Source organism: Leiobunum rupestre, chromosome 8, assembly GCF_980474605.1.
Source record: "Leiobunum rupestre chromosome 8, qqLeiRupe1.1.hap1, whole genome shotgun sequence".
Taxonomy (NCBI): Eukaryota; Metazoa; Arthropoda; class Arachnida; order Opiliones; family Sclerosomatidae; genus Leiobunum; species Leiobunum rupestre.
The window spans coordinates 20,419,637-20,442,180 of record NC_143391.1 but is presented as its reverse complement, the minus strand read 5'-3'; the positions used below and the strand labels follow the sequence as shown (position 1 = coordinate 20,442,180).

The 22,544-nt window shown below is 41.3% G+C and overlaps 1 protein-coding gene across 1 annotated transcript in view; it reads left to right on the top strand.

The window, feature by feature from the left end:
- Positions 1-9,511: 9,511 nt before the first annotated feature.
- lin-28 (protein lin-28 homolog) overlaps positions 9,512-22,544 on the top strand; it is a 51,221-nt gene continuing 38,188 nt past the window's right edge. The window contains exon 1 of the mRNA XM_090156256.1: positions 9,512-10,019. Coding sequence (XP_090012382.1) covers positions 9,980-10,019 — 40 coding nt within the window. The 5' untranslated portion in view covers positions 9,512-9,979. The remainder of the gene's footprint in view (positions 10,020-22,544) is intronic.

Sequence of the window (22,544 nt, the reverse complement as noted above, 5' to 3'; positions counted from 1 at the left end):
CAATGGTGTCAAACCCTCAATCTTAATCGGGGCCGTAAAACGACAAAAGTGGGAAAAGTATATTGGCAAAGGCGATATGGAACTAATTGTCTCGACGTTTGACGTCGTTTACGTCATTAAATGTCACACCTGACGTGGGATGTTGCTGGCGCGCTCTAAAAATAACACCCTTCATTCCTCTAATTGAAATAAGCCAAATGAATAAATACCCTTCTTTGCCGAAGAGACAGACAGAGAGCGAAAGAATCGGGCCGCGCTCGCTTCGTTTTACGGGCTGGTCCGTGAATAATTGGCATTTTCTCTTCACTCCGAGCCAAGAATTGTCAGAGCCGAAAGCGCCTCCGAAAGAAAGACCACGTAAATAGCGCCCTCTCCATAAATCGGGGACTGTAGAGTTAAAAGTCAACTACCCTTACCAGACACTCCTGTCCGTGGCCTATTTGATCCCAGCTTGGACTTTGGCCACGGTACGCGGTGACGGTTAATATCGCTAAAACGAACGCCGGTAGTAGCCCTTTCGTAACGTATTCCGACTTTCTCCAATGAGCCTCGTAACGTGCCTAGAAGCCATCGAGGCCACACGCGAAGACGCGTGCGCCCAGCGCCATCTCGCTTCTCGCTATAAATCGTAATGCCATTGCCAATGCGTAAGAGCGGACTCTGAATTAGGTTCCTCGAGCGACTAACGGGAGATGCCGAAAAACAGGCCCTGAGAATTGATGCCGCGGTCGGTATGAGCTCCCACCCGAGACTCGACTGAATGCGCTCTCGAAGCCTTTAAAAGGGTTCAGTTTACGCGATGCCATTGTACATTGTCGCACCCTTTGGATACCAACCGCGAACATTTTTCTTCTTGTCGTCTACCGGATCCGTTTGCCCACTTAGTTTAAGCCTCTCGCGTGTATCGTAACATTTTCACGACCATTAATCCGCGATTCCAACTTAAATAGTTTCATTTGACGTAAACTCCTCTTTACATTTTTAGGGATTTTTGTTTCGGGTCATTTAGAACGTAAAAGCCCCCGTTCTTCAATTGAGCCTATTCCGCTCCTAATAGGTTTGGAAATAAAGCTACTTCACTCGAAGGGCCTTTAAAGAAAGTTAAATGAGGCTCGCAATGGTACGGCTCTTTTGAGACATTTCAAATGGTTCTTTTCTGCCCCTTTATACACGCAGCTGCCCTTTTACGATCTTGTAACCATTTAAGTTCAGGGAAGCTTCCGTTCTATACAAAATCGACATTTACTTTCAATGCTTCAGACTAGAACGGCGGAGGGGGAAATCGACGCTAAAAAAAGGTTATTTCAATGGAAACGGTAGAGTAAATTGTGTAATGGCTGCTCACCCGCAGTGTATTGAAGTGAGGCGGTTCGAACACTTCTACAGGCGTTTTCACCTATTTTTGGCCTACAACATTTACGAGTATAATTCGTAGTCTGCTCGGAAAATTTTCCGGAAAATGACCGAGGCCTTTTTGCTGGAAAATTTTCCGTATTTTTCCGAAAAAAATAAAAAAAGTTTTCATTCCATGATTAGTCTAATATTGTTTGCAACTCATGTTTTCGTATCTAAAAGTAAAACTAAATATCTAGACTAGCTTTAAACTGAATAAAAATGTAACACTATTAATGTTTTGTAGTATGTTTACTGATATTAGACATTTTATATCGATAAAAAATTAAAAAAATTAAAAACCTTAAGAAGTAATTTATTTATTTATTTTTCCGATTTGCGGAAAATTTTCTGGAAATTTTTCCGCATTTTTTTTTCCGGAAAATTAACAACACTAATAATTCGGATATTTTGTAGAAATTATGACTTTAAAAAAATCAAATATACGAAACTTTTGAAATTCAATTTAGTCCACTACACTTACAATTTCTATATTTGGGCAACTATTAAATTAGGAAAGGAAAACGTATATAAAGTATATAAAGAGAGGCAGAAAACTTTTCGGATAAAATAATAGAGACATTGGGTTCGTGCATTTACTCGAAATGGCCGTCTCCGAGCTGGTAGAAAGATCCCTGGATTACAGTCCAGAAGCTGGAGGCTATTCGTATCCCTCCCCCATCCTACGCTTTGCTTCTTCTTATACCAAAACCCATCTCTTTCGACCCCCTCTCCCGCCCCCAACCTCCTTTTTTGGAGAGAAAAACCCATCGACCATAACTTCTTTCAGGAGAAAGCCAGTCGCTATTTTTCCTTTTCCCCTCTAAAGGTTATTCGGTTGCCATGCCAACGGCCTCGATCGAAGAGGGAAAAGTGTCTTTACAGGGGGTCCCCGAACGCCCCCCCCCCCTCTCGCGTATTGTATAATATGGGAATGTCCGATCTAGCCTTATTACGTCCTTGGCCGGCCTGGCATTTTGGGGTGTTTTGGTGCGTCGGCGATAGGCCCCTTTTAGAGCCTAGTCACCCTCAGCCGCCGGGGCTGCCAACCAATAGAACCAGAGATAACCCCCTCCTGTAGACGGCGCTTCACTGCCGACTGAGTTGACGGCTCAAATGAAAAATCGATTTTGTTTTTTTTGTACCCTAAACCTCGAATTTAGTTCCCTCCCCGTTTGACCCCACCTCTTTTTCATATTTATGAACCGAAATAGAAAAGCCGCATTTGCCTAAATTGCTGTTGAAATGTTTTTCGACAATGGTTTTAAGTTTAACACGCTAGGTTTTATTAATTGTACCGTAAATTTTATTATTTCGTTAAGTTACTGTTATACCTTTATTTGGTAATTTAAATTACATATAAATGTATAAAAAGGGTATGAAGAAAAGTCAATGAAGTCTTAGCTTATCATATAAATATAAATATTTTAATTTAATATATTGCAGTATAGTTTTTATACATAAATGACAAGTACCGCGAGTCAATCATAGATGGCGCCAGGGTCTCCATAAAAAAGTGAAATCGCTGATAACTTTTTCACGGTAGTTACAGTAAATGGTTTCTCTATTCAAGGAATTTCACATTAAAATTAGGAATCGTTTTATCATGACTGTTTATTTCAGTTCGTATCGGATTAGTGAAAAAAACGTTGACAGCTGAGAAGTGAAATATAATAGTCTTGTTTGAATAAGCTTAGCAGCTCTCTCTTCATCAGGACTGCTCGCTCCGAAGCTGTAGTCGAACGTCAAGTTGCCAAATTTGGCGAGACATTCGCGAGAGTGTCTATTACACGTCATTTTTTATACGGGGCCTGATAAGAGGGCGCGTCTTCATAATGCCGGAATGTGTCTTATTTGGGGGGGGGGGGGCTAAACTTTGGTTTTCGTTCCAAGGGGGACTAACTGAGAGAAATGGAGGAGAGTCCCTCCTGTCGAAACACGATCTTAAAGGGCTCCCGTTGTATATTTATTATTATTGCCACGAAGAGGGTGGTCCACTATCACCCTCGAAATTTCCTCAAATCAATCTTTCTGACAATTCATTAATCTTACCTAAAAGCGTTTGAAATTTTAATGATTCGAGTCATATTTTTAACGTTATAGATCTAGTATACTCGGTCGCAACCTTTGAAATGAAAACGTCTAGTGCAATTTGGGTAGGATAACTACTCAGTTGCAATCTAAGAAAATAAAAACCTCTAGTACAATTTGGGTGAATATAGCTACTCAGTTGCAACCTTAGACATGGAAAGTCTCAAGTTCAATTTATGCAAAAATAACTACTCAGTTGCAACCTTAGAAAAGGTAAAGCTCTAGTACAATTTGGGTGAGGATAACCACTCAGTTGCAACCATAGACATGGAAAATCCCAAGTACAATTTGGGCAAAGATAACTATTAACTACTTAGTTGCCACCTTAGAAAATAAAAAGCTCTAGTACAATTTGAGCGAAGATAACTAGTAACTACTCAGTTGCAACCTTACACATAGAAAGTCTCAAGTACAATTTATGCAAAAATAACTAATCAGTTGCAACCTTAGACATGGAAATTCTCAAGTACAATTTGGCAAAAAAATAACTACTCAGCTGCAACCTAAGACATGGAAAATCTCTAGTACAATTTGGGTGAGGATAACTACTGAGTTGCAACCATAGACATGGAAAATCCCAAGTACAATTTGGGAAAAGATAACTATTAACTACTCAGTTGCCACCTTAGAAAATAAAAAGCTCTAGTACAATTTGAGCAAAGTTAACTACTCAGTTGCAACCTTACACACGGAAAGTCTCAAGTACGATTTGGCAAAAAATAACTACTCAGCTGCAACCTAAGACATGGAAAAGCTTTAGTACAATCTTGGGAAAAGATAACTACTCAGTTGCAACCTTAGAAAATGTAAAGCTCTAGTACAATTTGGGTGAGGATAACTACTCAGTTGCCACCTTAGAAAATAAAAAGCTCTAGTACAATTTGGGTGAGGATAACTACTCAGTTGCCACCTTAGAAAATAAAAAGCTCTAGTACAATTTGAGCAAATTCTCAAGTACAATCTTGGGAAAAGATAAATCTAAAGCTCTAGTACAATTTTGGTGAGGATAACTATACCAGTTGCAATCTAAGAAAAGGGAAAGCTCTAGTACAATTTTGGGAAAAGATAACTACTCAGTTGCAAACTTAGAGAAGGTAAAGCTCTAGTACAATTTTGGTGAGGATAACTACCCAGTTGCAATCTAAGAAAAGGAAAAAGCTGTAGTACAATTTGGGAAAAGACGACTACTCAGTTGCAGCCTTAGAGAAGGTAAAGCTCTAGTACAATTTTGGTGAGGATAACAACCCAGTTGCAATCTAAGAAAAGGGAAAGCTCTAGTACAATTTTGGGAAAAGATAACTACTCAGTTGCAACCTTAGAGAAGGTAAAGCTCTAGTACAATTTTGGTGAGGATAACTACCCAGTTGCAATCTAAGAAAAGGAAAAAGCTGTAGTACAATTTGGGAAAAGACGACTACTCAGTTGCAACCTTAGAGAAGGTAAAGCTCTAGTACAATTTTGGTGAGGATAACAACCCAGTTGCAATCTAAGAAAAGGAAAAAGCTGTAGTACAATTTGGGAAAAGACGACTACTCAGTTGCAACCTTAGAGAAGGTAAAGCTCTAGTACAATTTTGGTGAGGATAGCTACTCAGTTGCAATCTAAGAAAAGGAAAAAGCTGTAGTACAATTTGGGAAAAGACGACTACTCAGTTGCAAACTTAGAGAAGGTAAAGCTCTAGTACAATTTTGGTGAGGATAGCTACTCAGTTGCAATCTAAGAAAAGGAAAAAGCTGTAGCACAATTTGGGAAAAGACGACTACTCAGTTGCAACCTTAGAGAAGGTAAAGCTCTAGTACAATTTTGGTGAGGATAGCTACTCAGTTGCAACCTTAGACATGGAAAAACCTCTTGTACAATTTTTGCAAAGATATCTACTCAGTTGCAACCTTAGACATTGAAATTCTAAAGTACAATTTATGCAAAAATAACTTCTCAGTTACAACCATAGAGAAGAAAAAGCTCTAGTACAATTTGAGCACAGACAACTATAAGCAGATACAACCATAGAAACGGAAAACGTTTAGTACAATTAGGGAATTTTAACTACTCAGTTGCAAACTTAGAAAAGGACTGGTTTCTGTTTTGTTTATCAGTGTAAAGGTTCGTGTATCTCAAATTCGGATAAATTAAGTCAGCGGCGTATTATTTATGGAAGATTTATCTACCCAATTCGGGTTAATTAAGTTAAATAAAATAGACTATTCTGTCAGAATATCCTTTCCTGAGTTTGCAATTGAGTATAATAATGTTCGAATTTTTATTTTACTCCGGCAAGTGCGCTTCTCCCTGAACCCTCATTATTAGTCCGTATTTTCCAATACTTAATTTTCAACAAACATTTATAAAAGGAAATTATTATCCCGGTGATTCCTTTCGGCTCACTAAGGGAGTTATATTTCCAACGATCCGAACTAATTCGATCTTTTTTATTTTTAGGTTTTCTTTTCGGAAATAATGATTTCTTACCCCTCATCCGCTTCCTGGTCGCGGCGCTGGTGCTGTCTCGGAACATTCATTTTTGAAACCTGGCACCCGCCTTCTAATCTTTTTTCGCTTTCGGTCAGCCAGGGGTTTTTTTTTTTGCCCTTTTCTCGAATCGGTTTTTGCCCGCTGCTTCGGATGCGACGCCAGAACGGATAGTCGAAGAGTAATGGCCAGAAAGACAAGGAATCAACTCTCGGTGGGGTATTTGTCACGACCGGACCAGATGGCCTTTACAGCGAGCGCGAAAGAAGGGTCGCCACAGAGAAGGGGTTTCGCTGCCCCTCCTTTTTGAAAAGTACCTCTTCTACACCATTTTGACCCCTCTCTCCGCTTCGAGCCTTCGAAATAAAGACCTTGTTCCTTCGTTTCCCCCCGCAATTCGGGGTTGGAGAAGAACGTCGCCCGAAGGCAACCCTAAATATCGGCCATCGAGTTCGATCAGGAGCCCGCGTTCTATTTTTAGAAGCCTAAAAGGGATAGAATACTCTGGCTATAGTGGAAGAAGCGGTCAGGAATAGACCTGGGCAGTTCTCATTCCTCCCTGGAAAAGGGGTGTCCACTCGAGCCAAAGAGGATTTAGTCGGTGGCCATACGCGTTATTCGTTCGTGGCAGAACTGCTCTAGCCTCGGGGGCATCATTTTGGGTTGGCCCTTTACAATCATCTTCGCTATTTCAAGGTTAAAGTTCGCGTTTTTTTTTGAAGACGGGAAAATGGATGTCTTTCTTAACAACCGTGGTGGCCTTAGATTTCTACTACAATCAGTTCAGCGTCCAAAGGTAAACTGTCTCCGAAGAAAAGATCTTACCATTCGTCGTTCTCGATTAAAATCCAACGTTGAAAAATAATTGACGGCTTAACGTGATCAACTAGTTTTTAAAAGCGAGATGAAGTCGTCGCTATTTGCGAACTCGAAGCGTCCGTGATCGACGGTCGACTCTTTTGAATAAAATTGTGTTCTTGCGGGAAGAGCCCCCGCCGACGCGAAAGGAATTCACCCTCGAAAAGGGACGATTTTCACCCAAAATAAGAACGATCTATAAAAGCTGTCTTATTTCTTTATTTTACGCGCCGAAGATACGAAGAAGGAGGAGTGCGCCTGTTAAAGTCAACGTTTTTCGGCCCTGAAATAGGCCTCATCTTTTCCGTATTTTTCGCCTTATTTTCGCTGGTGTTTACAAGTAAAACGCGTTGTATTTTTCCCCCAACTGGGTTTTTTTTTTCCCTTTTGCCCCCGAAGGCGAGGCGAGAGAGAATGTCGGAGTTGGCGGCGGGAGCGACTCTTCCCCCTTTCTCCATTGTCTTTTTTTTTCATCCGCGAAGATTTTGGGTGAAGGCGCCGGCGACGAATTTTTAGGCGAGAAAAACCGCGAAAGAAGTAGAAAAAAAGGGAATGACGAAGCTGGCGTGAATCATAATATCTAGCAACGTCATTATAGCTAATGTCTCCGAATTCCTCTCCCCGACTTCGTACACTCGCCTTAAAAGACCTCAAAACAATGCGATATTTTTTGGAGCTCTTGAATTTTTGGAATATCTTCTGCAAAGGCGAAGGGGTGTATTTTTAGCCCTTTTGTTCTTCTCGCTCCGCAGTCATTCTTGATAAGATGGCACCGATTACTTCGAATAGAGCTCTTTGATTTCAATCCTCGTCGAGTGGGATTCGGCTCTCGGGTCATTTCGCGTCTTTGACTAGAAAATGATCGCTCTAACTTGACAATTGGTTGGACGAATTAGTTTGTTGTTTTAAGCGTGGCTAATTTTATATGGAGTGGAAAATATCGGGATCAGCTCTTCCCTATTTCTCGCCTATCGCTTCGATGGAATTTGCCAGATAAAATTTGCGGGAATTTCGAATGGCGTGGAAGAAAATGAGCTTCCGTATGGTAACGGGTAGATAGATAAACGGAGCGAGATAAGTTATCGGTAATAGAGCGATTTTCGACGTCATTCTATTGTCGTAACTTACTTCGGGTTGGCGTGTTATCGGGTTGGGAGGTTCTTCGCCAATAATCTCCTCCTTCTTCAATTCCGTTATCCGAAGCTGCCGCGTAATTCTCCACGCCATTTTTTTATTTTGTAAATCCGCATCAATCCAGTTTCTGGTATTCGCTATCGCTTCTCGTTCTCGGAAGACTCGTACCTTACGGCGCTGTCAAAGTAAGAGTAGCGAATAACGGAAACTTTACCGTATCCTCGCCTTCGCCAAAGTCACGATCGAGTCTCGAACGCGCGCTGGAAGCAGGTGGAAGGAAGGGGGGGATGGAAATGGGCTAGCAGCCACCGAGCGGGAATTGGAGAGAGAGACGCTCCAAAATGGGCCGGTTTTTGGAAAGGGAGAAGATACCGTTGCGCGAACGAACGGGGCTTTTGGGAAGAGAGTGAGAGAGCGGAAGAGAGGGGATAATAAGCCAGTGGAGAAAGGAGAGCGCGCGCTGCCTCCGAGGATCCCATTCACTACCCCCCTGCCGGGTACGCGCCCCCCTCCCTGTGCCGATTTTTCATCCCCTCCCGCCACGGACGAGCTTGTCGGGAACACGGGGGGGGGGGGGATTTTGGTCCTTTCCACGCTGCGTTTATCCAATAGCTCCCACCCTGGCGTCCGCATCGACCACTAGCATCCGATCGGCTGCAGTCGGATCGACCTATCGGAGACTCGGCTCGCACCTGGCGGGAACCAATCGAGTTACTCCATCGGTCGCCCCCCCTGGTGGCAACCCGGGCCGACTTTCTCCCATCCATCTGTGTCAGGGCTCGAAAGGCGGCCATTGCTCGGCGCGCCATCGTTTGAAAGCGGCTTGTCGACTCGCGAACGTTATGCGTACGGAGAAACGCTAAAGGCAGCCACAGACGAAAAAATAAAGCTTCCTCGAAGCCGCTGCTCCACTGTTGTTTTTTTTTTGCCAAGAAGAAAATCGTTAACGGGTACCCAAAAATTTCCCCCTTTAGCCTTAGCTTTGCCCCTTAGCTTGCCATCTCCTTTCTCTCTCCCCTCTTCCAGAAAGCGTAAACCGGTGCTTACCCACCCCTCAACTTTTTTTTTGGTAGATGCCAACGTCTTTCGGGCATTTTTTGGTCGGATTGTCCGATAGCGATGTCCTAAGCCCCCCTCGGAATACCCACGGATTTTTTTCGCTCGTCACTCGTTTATTAATTTCGGAAAAAGTCGCCGTTTTGTATTTCTTCAAATTGGTTTTTTCGAGGTAAAAAGATCGATCTCGTCAAGTTCGATTTATCGTCCGTTTCGCCGCTCAACTCGTTTCCTTTTGGACTACCGAAGACGCGCCACCCGGCTCGTCGTATTCGTTTCCGTCGCTCGGACCTCGGAACGGTTCCCTCACGACGGCAGCGAAGACGGAATAAATAATGTAAAAAAAAAGTACCGCAAAGTTTTGTTAGGTCGCGCCTTGTCGAATTCAACCCCTCCCATTTTGTCTTTACGCAATCTCCTTTACGGTTTTTTGTGAAAAGAAAAAAAGCTTCAAAGAGAGAGAGAATATTTGGATCTCCGCCCTCTTTTTCTTTGATAATCTCCCGCGCAGCCTTCCCCGGAGTGTACCTTCATCATTTCCGCTCCCGATCTCTTACTTTTAAAAATTTAAAAGTCGCGAAATAACAACGCCACCAGTTCGCGATCGGAATTGGAGAGATTTTAAAAGCGCGGGTGGCCAGTCATACCACTCTTCCCGAAGACGTTGGGAAGCGCGCTTCCGAATTGAATCGGCGCCGTTCGATTTAAAGTGTCTTTCGGAGAAGTAATCAGTGGCGGCACTTCGAAGATCTCGGGTCATCGTCGGCCAACGAAGCTAGATTGGCGAGAAGTTGAGCGTCGTTCTCGAGGCGGTCGCCCCGTTCCGACAGTCAAGACGGTGACCTGCCGGCGTCAAGCCGCGGATGAGGGCTCTTCGGATCGCGTCTCGGGCCGAGGCTGCGACAACGACAACTGCGCCCTGACAAGAGACGCCCCGCCGCCGCCAACGACGACGGAGGAGGCTGCGTCGAACGACAATATGCTGGAACAACAACAAACCAACGGGAAACACACCGCTGGTAAGCCTCCCGACGCGTGCATGACCATCTTCTCCGACTTTACACGCTCTCGTTGCCTACCCAAGTTTCTCACGCGTTATCAGTTTATTCCCACATTTTTTCCTTTGTAGTATAGTTCGGTTACAGAATATTAATTGGGATTATTTTACTATAATTAACAAGTATTCTATCAAACGCGTTCTTATCTACGTTTTGGGGTTCAAAGATCAAAATTTAAACGACAGCCTCGTAAATAATACACAAATTTAAAAAGAAAATACATATTTTATGAAATGAAATTTTTTAGTGTACATAATTAATTTTTATGGCTTATAAATTGTGATCATAGCTACTTTTCAATCTTGAGGCTCACTTTAATTCGGTGGTTTTGCGTGAGCGTTCGCTCTTGACCCATTGGAAAGGTCGCGTCCGGTCAGCTGCCGCCCTTGCCGTATGGTCAAGTGTAGGAAATCCTTTCGGTGGTCAACCGGGAAGCGACAAAAGTCGAGGATCGCGCGGCGGGTCGATCCATTCTCATTTCCCTCAAGTTGAGTTCGTCATTCCATTCCCTCATAACGGTAATTCTTTGGTAACGACCCCTCCACACTTAACATCATTAATTTTAGGGAAGAAATGGCAGCGTTTGGAAGAATCTCGCGGCGTTCTTACCATCGTTTCCCTAAAACAGTCCCGAAATAAATTAAAAGTTAAATACTGGGCTTCACGACACTTCAAAGTCACGTTCACACTAGACCTTAAAACCCAGTTTAAGCCTGGTTTTTAAGCCAATTTAGAGCCCATAAAATTGAGAGGAGCTATACATAAAAACTGGTTTCGAGAGATGGCGTCTTTCGGTGGCCCATCCGCCTGTTCGGTTTCGATTAGGAAACCTGACCCAGGCATGCTAACCGACCTTCCAGTTTTCCTCGTTCGGAAGATTGTCTTCAATTGATCTCCCCCCCCCCCCCCCTGCTGTACCCGACCACCAACTGTATGTATAATCCGTCTCTCTGTGGATAGGCGTTCTTTTTTCCGTGGACGGTGTTCCATGACGTAGTTTCGTTCTCGTATTACATCTCGCGTGCTAGCTTTCTTTCGTATTCATTCCGCCATAATCAGTCACGAAATGTGTCCAGCGCTGGTTTCGCTGACCGACCGCGGAAAGTACCTCTCGTTATTTCCCTTTGGAAATTCGAGACGATTCCAATCATCCGTATTTTTTTTTTGCTCTTACTGGCTATAGTGGACCTTTTATGAGCTACTGTGCAAATGTTGTCTATGGAGCAAACATCAGAGAAATAATACAACCAAAAGTATAAGTTAAAATAAAATAGGTTAGAAAAAGGCTATTTTAGAAAAAGTAACGAACAAAATTAGCAACTTTCTAAGAACGTTGAAAACTCGGAAAGTTCAAATTGTAAAATGTGCAAATATTGTCGATGGAGCACATATCAGAGAAATAATATAACCAAATTGACCCGGTTCAATTAAAATAAACCAAAAGTAAAAGTTAAAATATAATAGGTTAGAAAAAGGCTATTTTAGAAAAAGTAACGAACAAAATTGACAACTTGCTAAGAACGTAGAAAACTCGGAAAGTTCAAATTGTAAAATGTGCAAATATTGTCGATGGAGCACATATCAGAGAAATAATATAACCAAATTGACACGGTTCAAGTAAAATAAACCAAAAGTAAAATAAAATAGGTTAGAAAAAAGGCTATTATAGAAAAAGTAACGAACAAAATTAGCAACTTTCTAAGAAGGTAGAAAACTCGGAAGGTTCAAATTGTAAAATATGCAAATATTGTCGATGGTGCACATATCAGAGAAATAATATAACCAAATTGACACGGTTCAAGTAAAAAAACCAAAAGTTAAGTAAAATAAAATAGGTTAGAAAAAAAGGCTATTTTAGAAAAAGTAACGAACAAAATTTGCAACTTTCTAAGAACTTAGAAAACTCGAAAGTTCAAATTGTAAAATGTGCAAATATTGTCGATGGAGCACATCAGAGAAATAATATAACCAAATTGACACGGTTCAAGTAAAAAAACCAAAAGTTAAGTAAAATAAAATAGGTTAGAAAAAAAGGCTATTTTAGAAAAAGTAACGAACAAAATTTGCAACTTTCTAAGAACTTAGAAAACTCGAAAGTTCAAATTGTAAAATGTGCAAATATTGTCGATGGAGCACATCAGAGAAATAATATAACCAAATTGACACGGTTCAAGTAAAAAAAACCAAAAGTTAAGTAAAATAAAATAGGTTAGAAAAAAAGGCTATTTTAGAAAAAGTAACGAACAAAATTAGCAACTTTCTAAGAACGTAGAAAACTCGTAAAATTCAAATTGTAAAACATTTGTGCAAATGTTGTCGATAAAATAGGTTAGAAAAAAGGCTATTTTAGAAAAAGCTAACGAACAAAATTGTAAACTTTCTAAGAAAACTCGGGAAAGTCCAAATTGTGGCAAACCCCTCTTATGGTCCATCAGAGAAAACGACTATCTCCTTCTCTTTTGCTAAAAGAGTCTTTTTCCGGGCACGGTCAGTCGCGTTCTTATTGCCTGGTCTACGTTTACCGCGGGAGGACAATGAGGCGAGTTGGCGTTTGATGGTCCCCCAGAAACCCTCTTTTTATAGGTCGACTCATCAACAGGCTCGCTCTCCCGCGGCCTCTCCCCAATTCCTTCTCTATCTCGGATGCCCCCTTTGGGAGGGTGGACACGGGCATGCGTCTAATGGCATTCCGATGCGATGCCCTTCTACCAGCAGTTTTTCGGGCGGGAAAACTACCGCCGGGCATCGATGTTAAAACGCTTATAAATTCGAATTTTGGAAAGTGTACCGTGTCAGAAGGTCGACTCGTTCGGCGCGCTTGGAAAAAGCAAAAGGGGGGATGCCCGAAAGAAGGGAGTGTCACGGGGTCAACAACGGTTTACCAAAGAAGGCCCAAAGGCATCCGTAACCCCTCATCCTTACCATTTTTTCCTGGCGTGCTATAGTTCAAGACAACGTGAATTCGGGAGTCGATTCTATACGAAGGCTGGACCTACTTGAAACCTTAGTATATCATTGATCTGTAGTTCGACTATAGTCGTTTTTACTTCGGGGTAGAAGTGTATGCGTACCGAAAACACGTTCCTTTTTGGGGGGAGTACCGTTTGCAGAAATCGTTATACAGAGAAACGTCAAAATATTTACCGCTTTCGCAAATTACTACTCGATATTGAGAAAAACATAATTTGGGGAGGGGAGGGGGGTCGTAATGGTTTTTCTAATTCTGATATTTACATATTTTCTATTTATTTCGTGTCGAAAATCGTGGTAAATGAAGAAAACATGACGTTCTAGTTTCTATTTCTAAATTATCGACTTTTTTCCGCCCTATTTTTTCGATGATAATAACGCGGAGATTTTCCAGAATTCGTAAAAAACGTCAAGCGTTATCGTCCAATTTGAGGCGCCCTGTGATCTGTATTTCATTTAACTGCGAATACGCGACAATACGGCGGTACAATTATCATTTTCCATACTTGGAATTTGTATACTCGGAATGATAATTTCGTTTCCTGGCTCTTTCCTTATCTTGTTTCCTGGCCCGCAATTTTTACGTCGCGGGCCTCCCATTCTACGCTTTTTCAATGTTTTAGAATCGGGCTTTTAGGCGGTGATTCTAGATGCTTTTTAGTGTAGATTAATTAATCGCTGCTTTAGTTCCAAAGCCAGCTATTTCTAAAAATTAAATTCGAGGAAAAAATAATTTGTATATTAAAAATAGTATTACGCGATGCATTCCAAAAAAATTTCATTGAAAGCGATAACTTAGAAATTATGTCGGCAGTTCGATGATAAAGCCTAATAAAAAAATGGTTATTTCAGTTTCTTTAATTTGATTAACATTATTTTCTTGTGGAAAAATTATTTGTAAAATGGAAATAATATTAATCAATGCTTTCTAAAAAAAGTTATAAAAAGTGTACAATTTATAAATTTCGCAGGATGGTGGTGGCAAGCCCTTCATGACACGCGAGCCAACAGCTCCCTACATTTACCATTAACCTTTTCAAAGTTTTTATAAAAATATTTTGAATATTTTTGGTTAAATGAAGGCGAGGGTAAAGTGGATAGCATGACCAGCTATTTCAGGAGAAAACCTTTTTAAAGATTTTGTTCCATTTCCATCACCCCATAGTCTCCCATAGACCTGTTTACAGTGGTTTTATCAAAACATGTACACCAGAAAGGTCGAAAATTTGATAAAACCCCCTAGAAAATTTCATCCCATAGACTTTATACGGAAAATCCTTTAAAGACAATCAAGCATTTTGCAGTAAACATCCAAAATTTCTGTAGCCCCCGCGGTTTAAAGTAATTCATTTCTTGAGCAACTAATCAATTTCTAAAACGCCTTCTAAAATTTTCCCCTCTTAACAAAAATTAATAAGGAGATATACTGTGGAATGGGCTACTTAATTTCACAGCCTTTGTTTCAAAATATTGGGGAAAAATATTTACTGTTCTTAAAATATGTTTCGTTATATACCCTGGCGACGCCCCTGCTAAAATATATCGAAATTTAATTAAAATATTTAAACAATGATAATTGACCTATTTCAAAATGACGTTTTCGTGCGCCACAACTACCTCTGCATTATGGGGTATAGTAGCTTTATTTATCCGCTTTTGTACCCTAACATGGCCACGTATTTTCACGCGCAAAATCAAGAATATTTATCCAGTTTGAGGCACTAAACTAGCGTAATATGTTCACTTTTATTTTACAAATCATTTCATAAGAATAATATAATTCCAAATTGACACTTGATTAGTTATAAGTTCCATATTTAAGGTGGATCAACGAATTTCACATTTCTTCCGCCAGGTTTAACATAAACTAGGGGTCATTGGCGCTAGTTACGTTAAAAACAAGCCGTAACGTGTGTTAGTAGATTTTTCGATTTAGTTTCTACTCTCTTTAAGATCCAAAATTACGAATCTAAACTATGAGGTTTCGTGAAATGTAATGTAGAAAAATATAACGGTGAAGACTTAAAAAAAACCCCTGTGAACAATTGACCTTTTCAATCTCTCTTTGGTCTAATAACCGTTAACATAAAGCCTAGCGATTCCCAGCTATTCGACACAGATGCTTAACGGAGCCACGCGATTGTCCACCGTCCGCCGACCCCGACCCCGACCGACTACCGATATTAATTATGACTTCCTATCAATTTCCAGAACGAATACTTCCGTTTTCGATAAAATTATTTGGCTAATAAGTTCCCTAGTGTTATTGTTTCCGAGTCGGCGGAAGTCATAATCCAAAATCATCACGTTGCATTCCGGATACTCCGAAATAATAGCGGACAGCGCCGTAGACCATCCATCCATCCATACATTTTGTTTTACTTTGTGACGGTGGAAAAAACGCGATGGCTGTTCAGCACGCGAGCAACAAGTTAAAGACTCGAGTGCCACGATATCAGCCGGGTCTGTCTCCATCTCTCGTTGTTCTTCTAGATAGAGGGGGGTTGATGGCTGATTATCTATTAGTTTTGGCGATCTTGGTTTTTAATGGGATATTTTTTGAGTAATTGAAGCCAAGCAAGCCGAACGAAATCCATTTTCGCTCATTCCACGGAACGAGGGTCCCTTCCAAATATTTTTTTTCCAGGAAGACCCCTCCTCTGTTTTTTTGGTAATTATCTTTCGGAAAGCCTGTTTGGCGAATCGTATTAACCTACCGGACACTTCGGTTTATGATATACGGAGGGGTTAAGTCTGGCTAGTCGCGGTCTAGCGCCACTCTCGGGTCATCTATAACGCTGGCCATCGATAATAACTCCCCTTACACTCTGTTCACCATCACCGGACAGTTCAGCGAAAGGCGAATAGCGGGAAAATACCCCTCTAGAAATTACCCTATTCTCGGCTCTCAACGAACTGTCCGTTGACCCGCGTGTGCGACCTAAAATTTCCGGCTAAACCTTCTACGTATCTGGTAGATTGAGGGTTTTTTGATCGGGGACCACTTAACTCGCTAGCGCAACGTCAACGCGCGACCGATAAAGGATACGCCGCGAAGAAAGGCGCTTGGGCGACTGAGTTGACTACATTAGACTTAACTTCGGAGATAAGTTGTCCACTGATAGGAGCGGAGGAAACGAAGGTTCGGTGAAATGTTGTCGCGACCTCCTCGCGGTTGACAAACAAGGCTGTTGAAGTCCGTTTTTCGCGTTTTACCCCTCCGTCTATCTCCCCCCTCCGTTTTTTGGGCCGAAAAAGGGATTATAAAAGCTGCAATCCGCGTTGGGGTTACGCTGGCTTTCGGATGTCAACGTAACTTGAGAATTAGCTTCGTTCGGAAAGGGACGGTACTTTGTAGCGGTATCCTTTGCCAAGTCGGGCTGTCCACGCGCTGGGAGTGTTTAGCAGCTGAGTTTTTTCTCTTGACGGGGGCAGTTCGGATGGTCCCCCGCAACGCGATGCCCTTATAGATTTCGGCTGAAGGGACATAATTCACGCAACGCGGTTACAATTCGTTCTTTGGCGGGAAACCCCGAAAGAAGAAGGGCTGAAAGGCGAGTGCCCCGAATCATCCCCGAACGAATTTCCATCCCTCAGGCCCCGAGAAAACTCTTCGCCAATGACCCCAAACCCTCCTCGGAACCCTTAGAAAACCTATAGGGTGACTCGGTCTGCGGAGACCATCTTGATATGTTGAACCCGCATTGCTCTGGTTCACCACATTCACGAACTGTGATTTATTTGGGAGGAATAAACTCCGTTTGAACTTTCCTAGCTTCTCGTATTCGCTTGTTTTGAAAAGTACGAAATAACGAAATTCGAACCGAACCATTTGCTTGTCAAAAAAAAACACCCAAAAATTTCGCTATTTAGTTAGCTAAATCTGTTTTAAAGTAATTGTCGCTAATGTCAGTTTGAGGAGTTTTTGGTGCCTAAAATAGCTCGTAGAAATTATACGGGACGATGTCGTTATTTTGTGGTTGTTTCTGGCAACGAGTCGTAATTTCCCTAATTCTGTCACACTTATTTCAATTGATTCGTCGCGGCTTTCGATAATATTGTCGTAGCAGTTTTTTTTTGGGAGGGGGTCACCGGCAAACGCTTGTTGACAAATGATGTTTAGAGTGGTATGTACAACAAGTAAAAGTTAAAACGCTATTCTTAGAAATGCAACGTTGGAAACCGCTGGTTTCACCCAGATAATATTTTTCGTACGCGTGTGTGTGGGTGGTATATCTTGCTAGGGAAGGTTTTTTTCGCCAAAGGGAAAGGGGGGGGGTGGATATTTTCCGCAAATAGATGATATACATATTTGGTCGCTCAGAGTTGAGCCAAACCATTTTTTCCCGCTGGCGTGTCGAAGAAGGCCAAAGTAACTCGAAACCCGAAAACGCCAGAGCGCTCACTTTAAATCGCCTCGAAACGCTATAATCGAAATTTATTTCTGTTTGTAATCGCGACTTTTTGGTTATCCAGTTATAGTTGGGACTCCCTTTCCCCGTGCCGACGAAGTTTGAGGAGTAGTTCTTCCCGAAATCTCAAATTTTGTAGAAACGCAATTATTTCCGCGACTTTCCGGCAGTCCTGGAAAACGTCTCTTTCCCAAAAGCGAGCAAAAAAGAAACTAAAAAAAACGGTTGTCGTCATAATTTTTCTCTTTCCCAATTAGTTAGTTTTCGTCTTGGTTTCCGCCCTTTTAGCGAGTTTCTGGCGTTTCATCGCGCCGCAGCTAGGTGGCGCCGCGCTCTCGGATCCGAATTTTCAAGCCCCTTTTCTCTTTTTGCGTCGTCGGCGCGCACTCGCCTCCACCTCTGTCGGACGAAGAGTTTCCCCGACATCTCTCTCGCTGTGGCTCTGGCTCTGTTTGCGAGTTCAAGATAAGCCTAACGCCAATATATTACTCTCCTTCCCGCTATTTCGCCGCGAAATATTAAAGAGCGAGAGAAATTAGCGAGGATAGAGCGGCTGATGGTCCTGGTCTTCGATGTAAAACGTCCCGGAGAACGATGGTCCTTCTTCGAGCCGGGTTGTCCCGCCAGCCTGCACGCGCTACGCCGGCACTCGGTGGCTAGCTGGTCCGCCTGTTTAGGTGCCCGGGAGGAATCTGGCCACGCGGGAGTCCCGGTCAGGAGGCGGAGGTGGCGGAAGGTCAATCTGGCTTCCTACAGGAATCCGATTTCCAACTGTCCGACTAGTAAGGGGTCATCAATATCACCTTCCGCACTACCAATAACGCTCCGTCCTTTTTTTTATACTCCTTGTGTATAACCTCTTCCTGACATTGATTCCATTCCGTTTGATGTGTTGAATGTCTTTTTCAGTTATTGGTTGATCTGAAATCTTTTGTTTTGACAATAATCCTGAAATTTATATCCTATCATTCGTAACGCTTAAGGGGGAAGAATACAGTAAAAGCCTCTTTTTCGTTCAAGCTGAACGTTTTTGTTTTAACAATTACATAATTGAATTATCTTTTTCTTATTAGGCTGAACCTTCCTCTAGTGCTTAAAATAATTTTGACAATTATAATATTAATAGTTAACGAGATATAAGGTCCTAACTAAAGGGTAGTTTGGGCGCTTACCCAACTTGTTTAGCTCTGGGGGTCCGAATTAAAACGTAATAACTTAATTATTTTTAAATTTAAAATTGTCAAAATTATTTTAAGCACTAAACAAGAGGCTGTTCTACACTTAAATATTAATTTTATAAGTTAAAATACAAAATTACAAGAGTTCAGCTTGAAATAGCGCGAAAGTAGACAATGGCCACTGTAGTCTTCCCCCTTAATATACAGTTTACCTATCATTAGCGTTTAACATTTATTTCCTTTCGAAATATTATTCCAAAATAATATTTCGATTAGTTTATCCCCAAATTGAAAAGTTGAGTTGCTAATGATTACTCAATTGTTGATAATGTTGTTTACTATATTTCCCCATTCGTAACTTTAATTGATAACTTTTAGGTCGAGGTTTTAGGTAATTACGCTACTCAATCTGATCTATAAATTATCGTGGTCTTGTGGTCAATAACCTATCGCGTACTACATTTATTACAAATTGGACGAGAAAGATGAAAACGTTGTAGATATAGATAAAAGTACCATGGTTCAACGGTGAAATATTAGAGATACGAACACCGATACTTCAATGTACTAAATATGACAAACTTAAACGTAAAATCTGTACGTATATATTACGTCAATCCTTTTTTCCCAGGGTCAGGAAAGGCGGGAACCGGTGTGCAATACGATACTATCTTCGAAAGAGTAATTTTTATAAAATTGTACTTTAAAATATGTCATGTCTCGTAGAAAATAAAACGCACGTGGAAAAAGTACCTTTATCAGCCGACGACAAAATCGATCGGGAGATGTTGATTGCGTTTAAAGAACGGTTTTGGCGATGTTTATCCGCGTGTATCGCCACGTGATACCGCCAATTTTATGATTGGTGAGTGAAAGGGCCACGGTGGTCTCGTTGTTGGCAACGTGATTCGAGAGTGTTGCCCGTTAAGGGTCAAAGGTAGCGTCTTTCGGAGAGGCTGGCAATCGAGATCAAATCGTATTTTCCAAATTTTAAAACTATTTTAGGACATGAGTTTATCGCTTTTGCGGAGAATGTATATCGGTAAGAACAAGATTTTAAATATTTCTGCTTTGGTTTTTTTTCTTAAATACGCATTCGAGCTATGTCTTTAATTCATCGTCAAAGATCAAACGCGTCTTAATCTATCGTGTAAAGTTCAAGTGCCAAATAATGTTGATAGGATAATGGCCTCTGTATTCGTCGGGAATTCTCAATTTGGGTCGTTTCGCGTTAAAATGCGTTGTTTACCAGTAAGATAATGATAACCCCCCAGCGTGTATTACTTGCAAATGATAATTCCAATAAGGTTTTGTCAAACGTCAAACTGGTCTGTAATAGATAAAGTTATATCCACAAACTTTAATTAACGTTTTTATTATTTAATTCGGTCGTAGGTTCCCATAGATTGTGGTGTTATAAACGTCAACCTTCAATATCTTGGAATTTAACTATAAATATAAAGTTTGGGCCACGTTATAACACAGAACGTTCAAAATTTCATTCGAATCCGTTAACTTTTACTATGTCTACGATGTTGATGACGAAACATTTCGCCATTAAAATCGGAAAATTTGAGTATCGTCAATAATTTTCACTTTAAACGTTAATTTTGGAGTCAGTCTGTGATAACGAAATCTTTAAAAAGACCACGAAGGCGAACATAAGTCGATTTCGTGGTAATATGATACCAACGCTAGGGTTTAAATTGATCCTGAGGACTCATGCTTGTGAGTTCTTATATGTACCTAATTATTCTATTAACCCTTTTTTTAACAAAAATTATCTAAATTAAATTTCGCTTCGCAATAAGCTTGGTTAAAGGGAATATAACCTCAGGTTTTTTGGTGTGGAACACCAAAACTTCGTTCATTTCCCGCTCCCTCCTATGGCTTCAGATATTTTTGGCGCTGGTTAGTGATTTCCCTCCAAAATTGTTAACATAAAAAACATAAAAAAACCTTAAAAAAGACTTGAGGTTATATTCCCTTTAAGAAGTTTTGCAAACTATTAACCAGAAAGTTCAAATTAAGTTCAATTTATATGAAAGATAGTCAAGTACTGTTAAAACGATACAAACGCTAGGGTGTAAATTTATCGCGAGTTCTTACATTATGTATCTAATTATTCTATCAACACCCTTCTTTAAAAAAAAAATTATTAATTTCCAAACAAGCTTATATAGTTAAGATATTTCGACAATCAATAACTATTGAGCTGAAATTAAGTTGATTTCGTAAGAAAGATAGTTAAATAGCGAGGGTTGAACTCTATTGTGAGCACCCGTGCGTCAGGATTTTTATACAGGGTGTTTCAAAAGGTTATGCAAGAATTTGAAGGAGTTGTAGGGGGTGAGTTGAGAAGTATGCCTGTTTTTCCCCATTTTCCTACGATGATTTAAAAGAGCGCCAGAGAGCTTCAAAGTGTGGCCTTCTAGCCCCTGGAAGTAGGCTGCAACGAGCGCGAAACCAAGCAGCAGGGACTTTAATTACCGTTTAAGTTTACTTTTTTACGCTGGTTACCTCTATTTGTTTACAAAGTCCTTTTTTATCTATCACACGTACCCAAACCTTAATTTCATTGCTGCTTGGTACAGCCTATTTCCAGGGGCAAGTAGGCCACACTTTGAAGTTCTCTGGCGCTCTTTTAAAGGGAATATAACCTCAAGTCTTTTTTAAGGTTTTTTATGTTTTTTATGTTAACAATTTTCGAGGGAAATCACTAACCAGCGCCAAAAATATCTGAAGCCATAGGAGGGAGCGGGAAATGAACGAAGTGTTGGTGTTCCACACAAAAAACCTGAGGTTATATTCCCTTTAACTCATCGTAGGAAAATGGGAAAAAACAGGCATACTTCTCAACTCACCCCCTACAACACATTAAAAAAAAACCAGCTTAATTTATTTTAATTTCCAAAGAAGCTTAGTGAAGATATTTTGACAGCGAGTAACCAGAAGGCCCGGTGTAAATTTCTATTTATTAGAATCACGGCAGCCACACAATTGAAACTAGCCAAACAATTGTTATTCCGAGAAAGTCTAATAATAAACTGGCAATCTGAGTTCTTGGATGGCGGGGCAAAAGAACGGAAACAATTCTGGAGTACGCGTGCCCCCCCGCGCTCCGTCTTCGCCCATGGAAACGCGAAACACAGGGAACTTCGTTGTGTTTTTCATTCCGACGCGTTTTTTTTATCTCTGGGAAAAGCTTCCCATTATCTGCCCCTTCAAGAAATAGTTAAAAAATATATAATCTCTCCATCAACGAGGTTTTTTTTGAGGCAAAAAAAAAACACGAACGCTCACGCTTTATCGCGAGCGACGAAAGATCAACGCCGAGATTTGCCCCCGAAAATACGATTTCTAGCCCAGTCTAAAATGAAAAAAAGTATTTTTTTTCTATCCTCCATTTTGGAGTGGGGGGGGGGGGCTTCGTTGGCGTCCTCCCCGCGAATTAAAACGTTTAACTGGTGATGAGCGAAGTGAGACGGGAGCAAAATGGGGCACGCTACTGACCCATAAATAGCCAGGCTCGTGGCGCATTCTATTCTATTTTATTTTTAATTTCATCAAACGGTAGAAGGGTACGTTCTAAAAAAGTAGCGGCCGTCTTCGGGGGGTTTCGCGTGGCGCTGTAAGCGAACTCTCTGTGGTAGGCGAGGCGACGATATGTATATGGTCGGCGCCTACGACGCACCCTATCGCGCTAGCGGTACACATACTCTTTCTTCCCTGGAGTTTTTCGGAAAGTATCCAGTTTCTTTATTTCCATCCATTTTTTATACGACGGGGGGCACCCGAAGGGTCTCTGTCTCGGGGGGGGGGGGGGGGTGAAACGCGTCTACCCTGCAGACCTCGCGACACGCGCTGCCTGAGGATTTCAAGAATTAACATTAGTAACCTAGAGAAAGGGGTCTACCCGCTCGGGT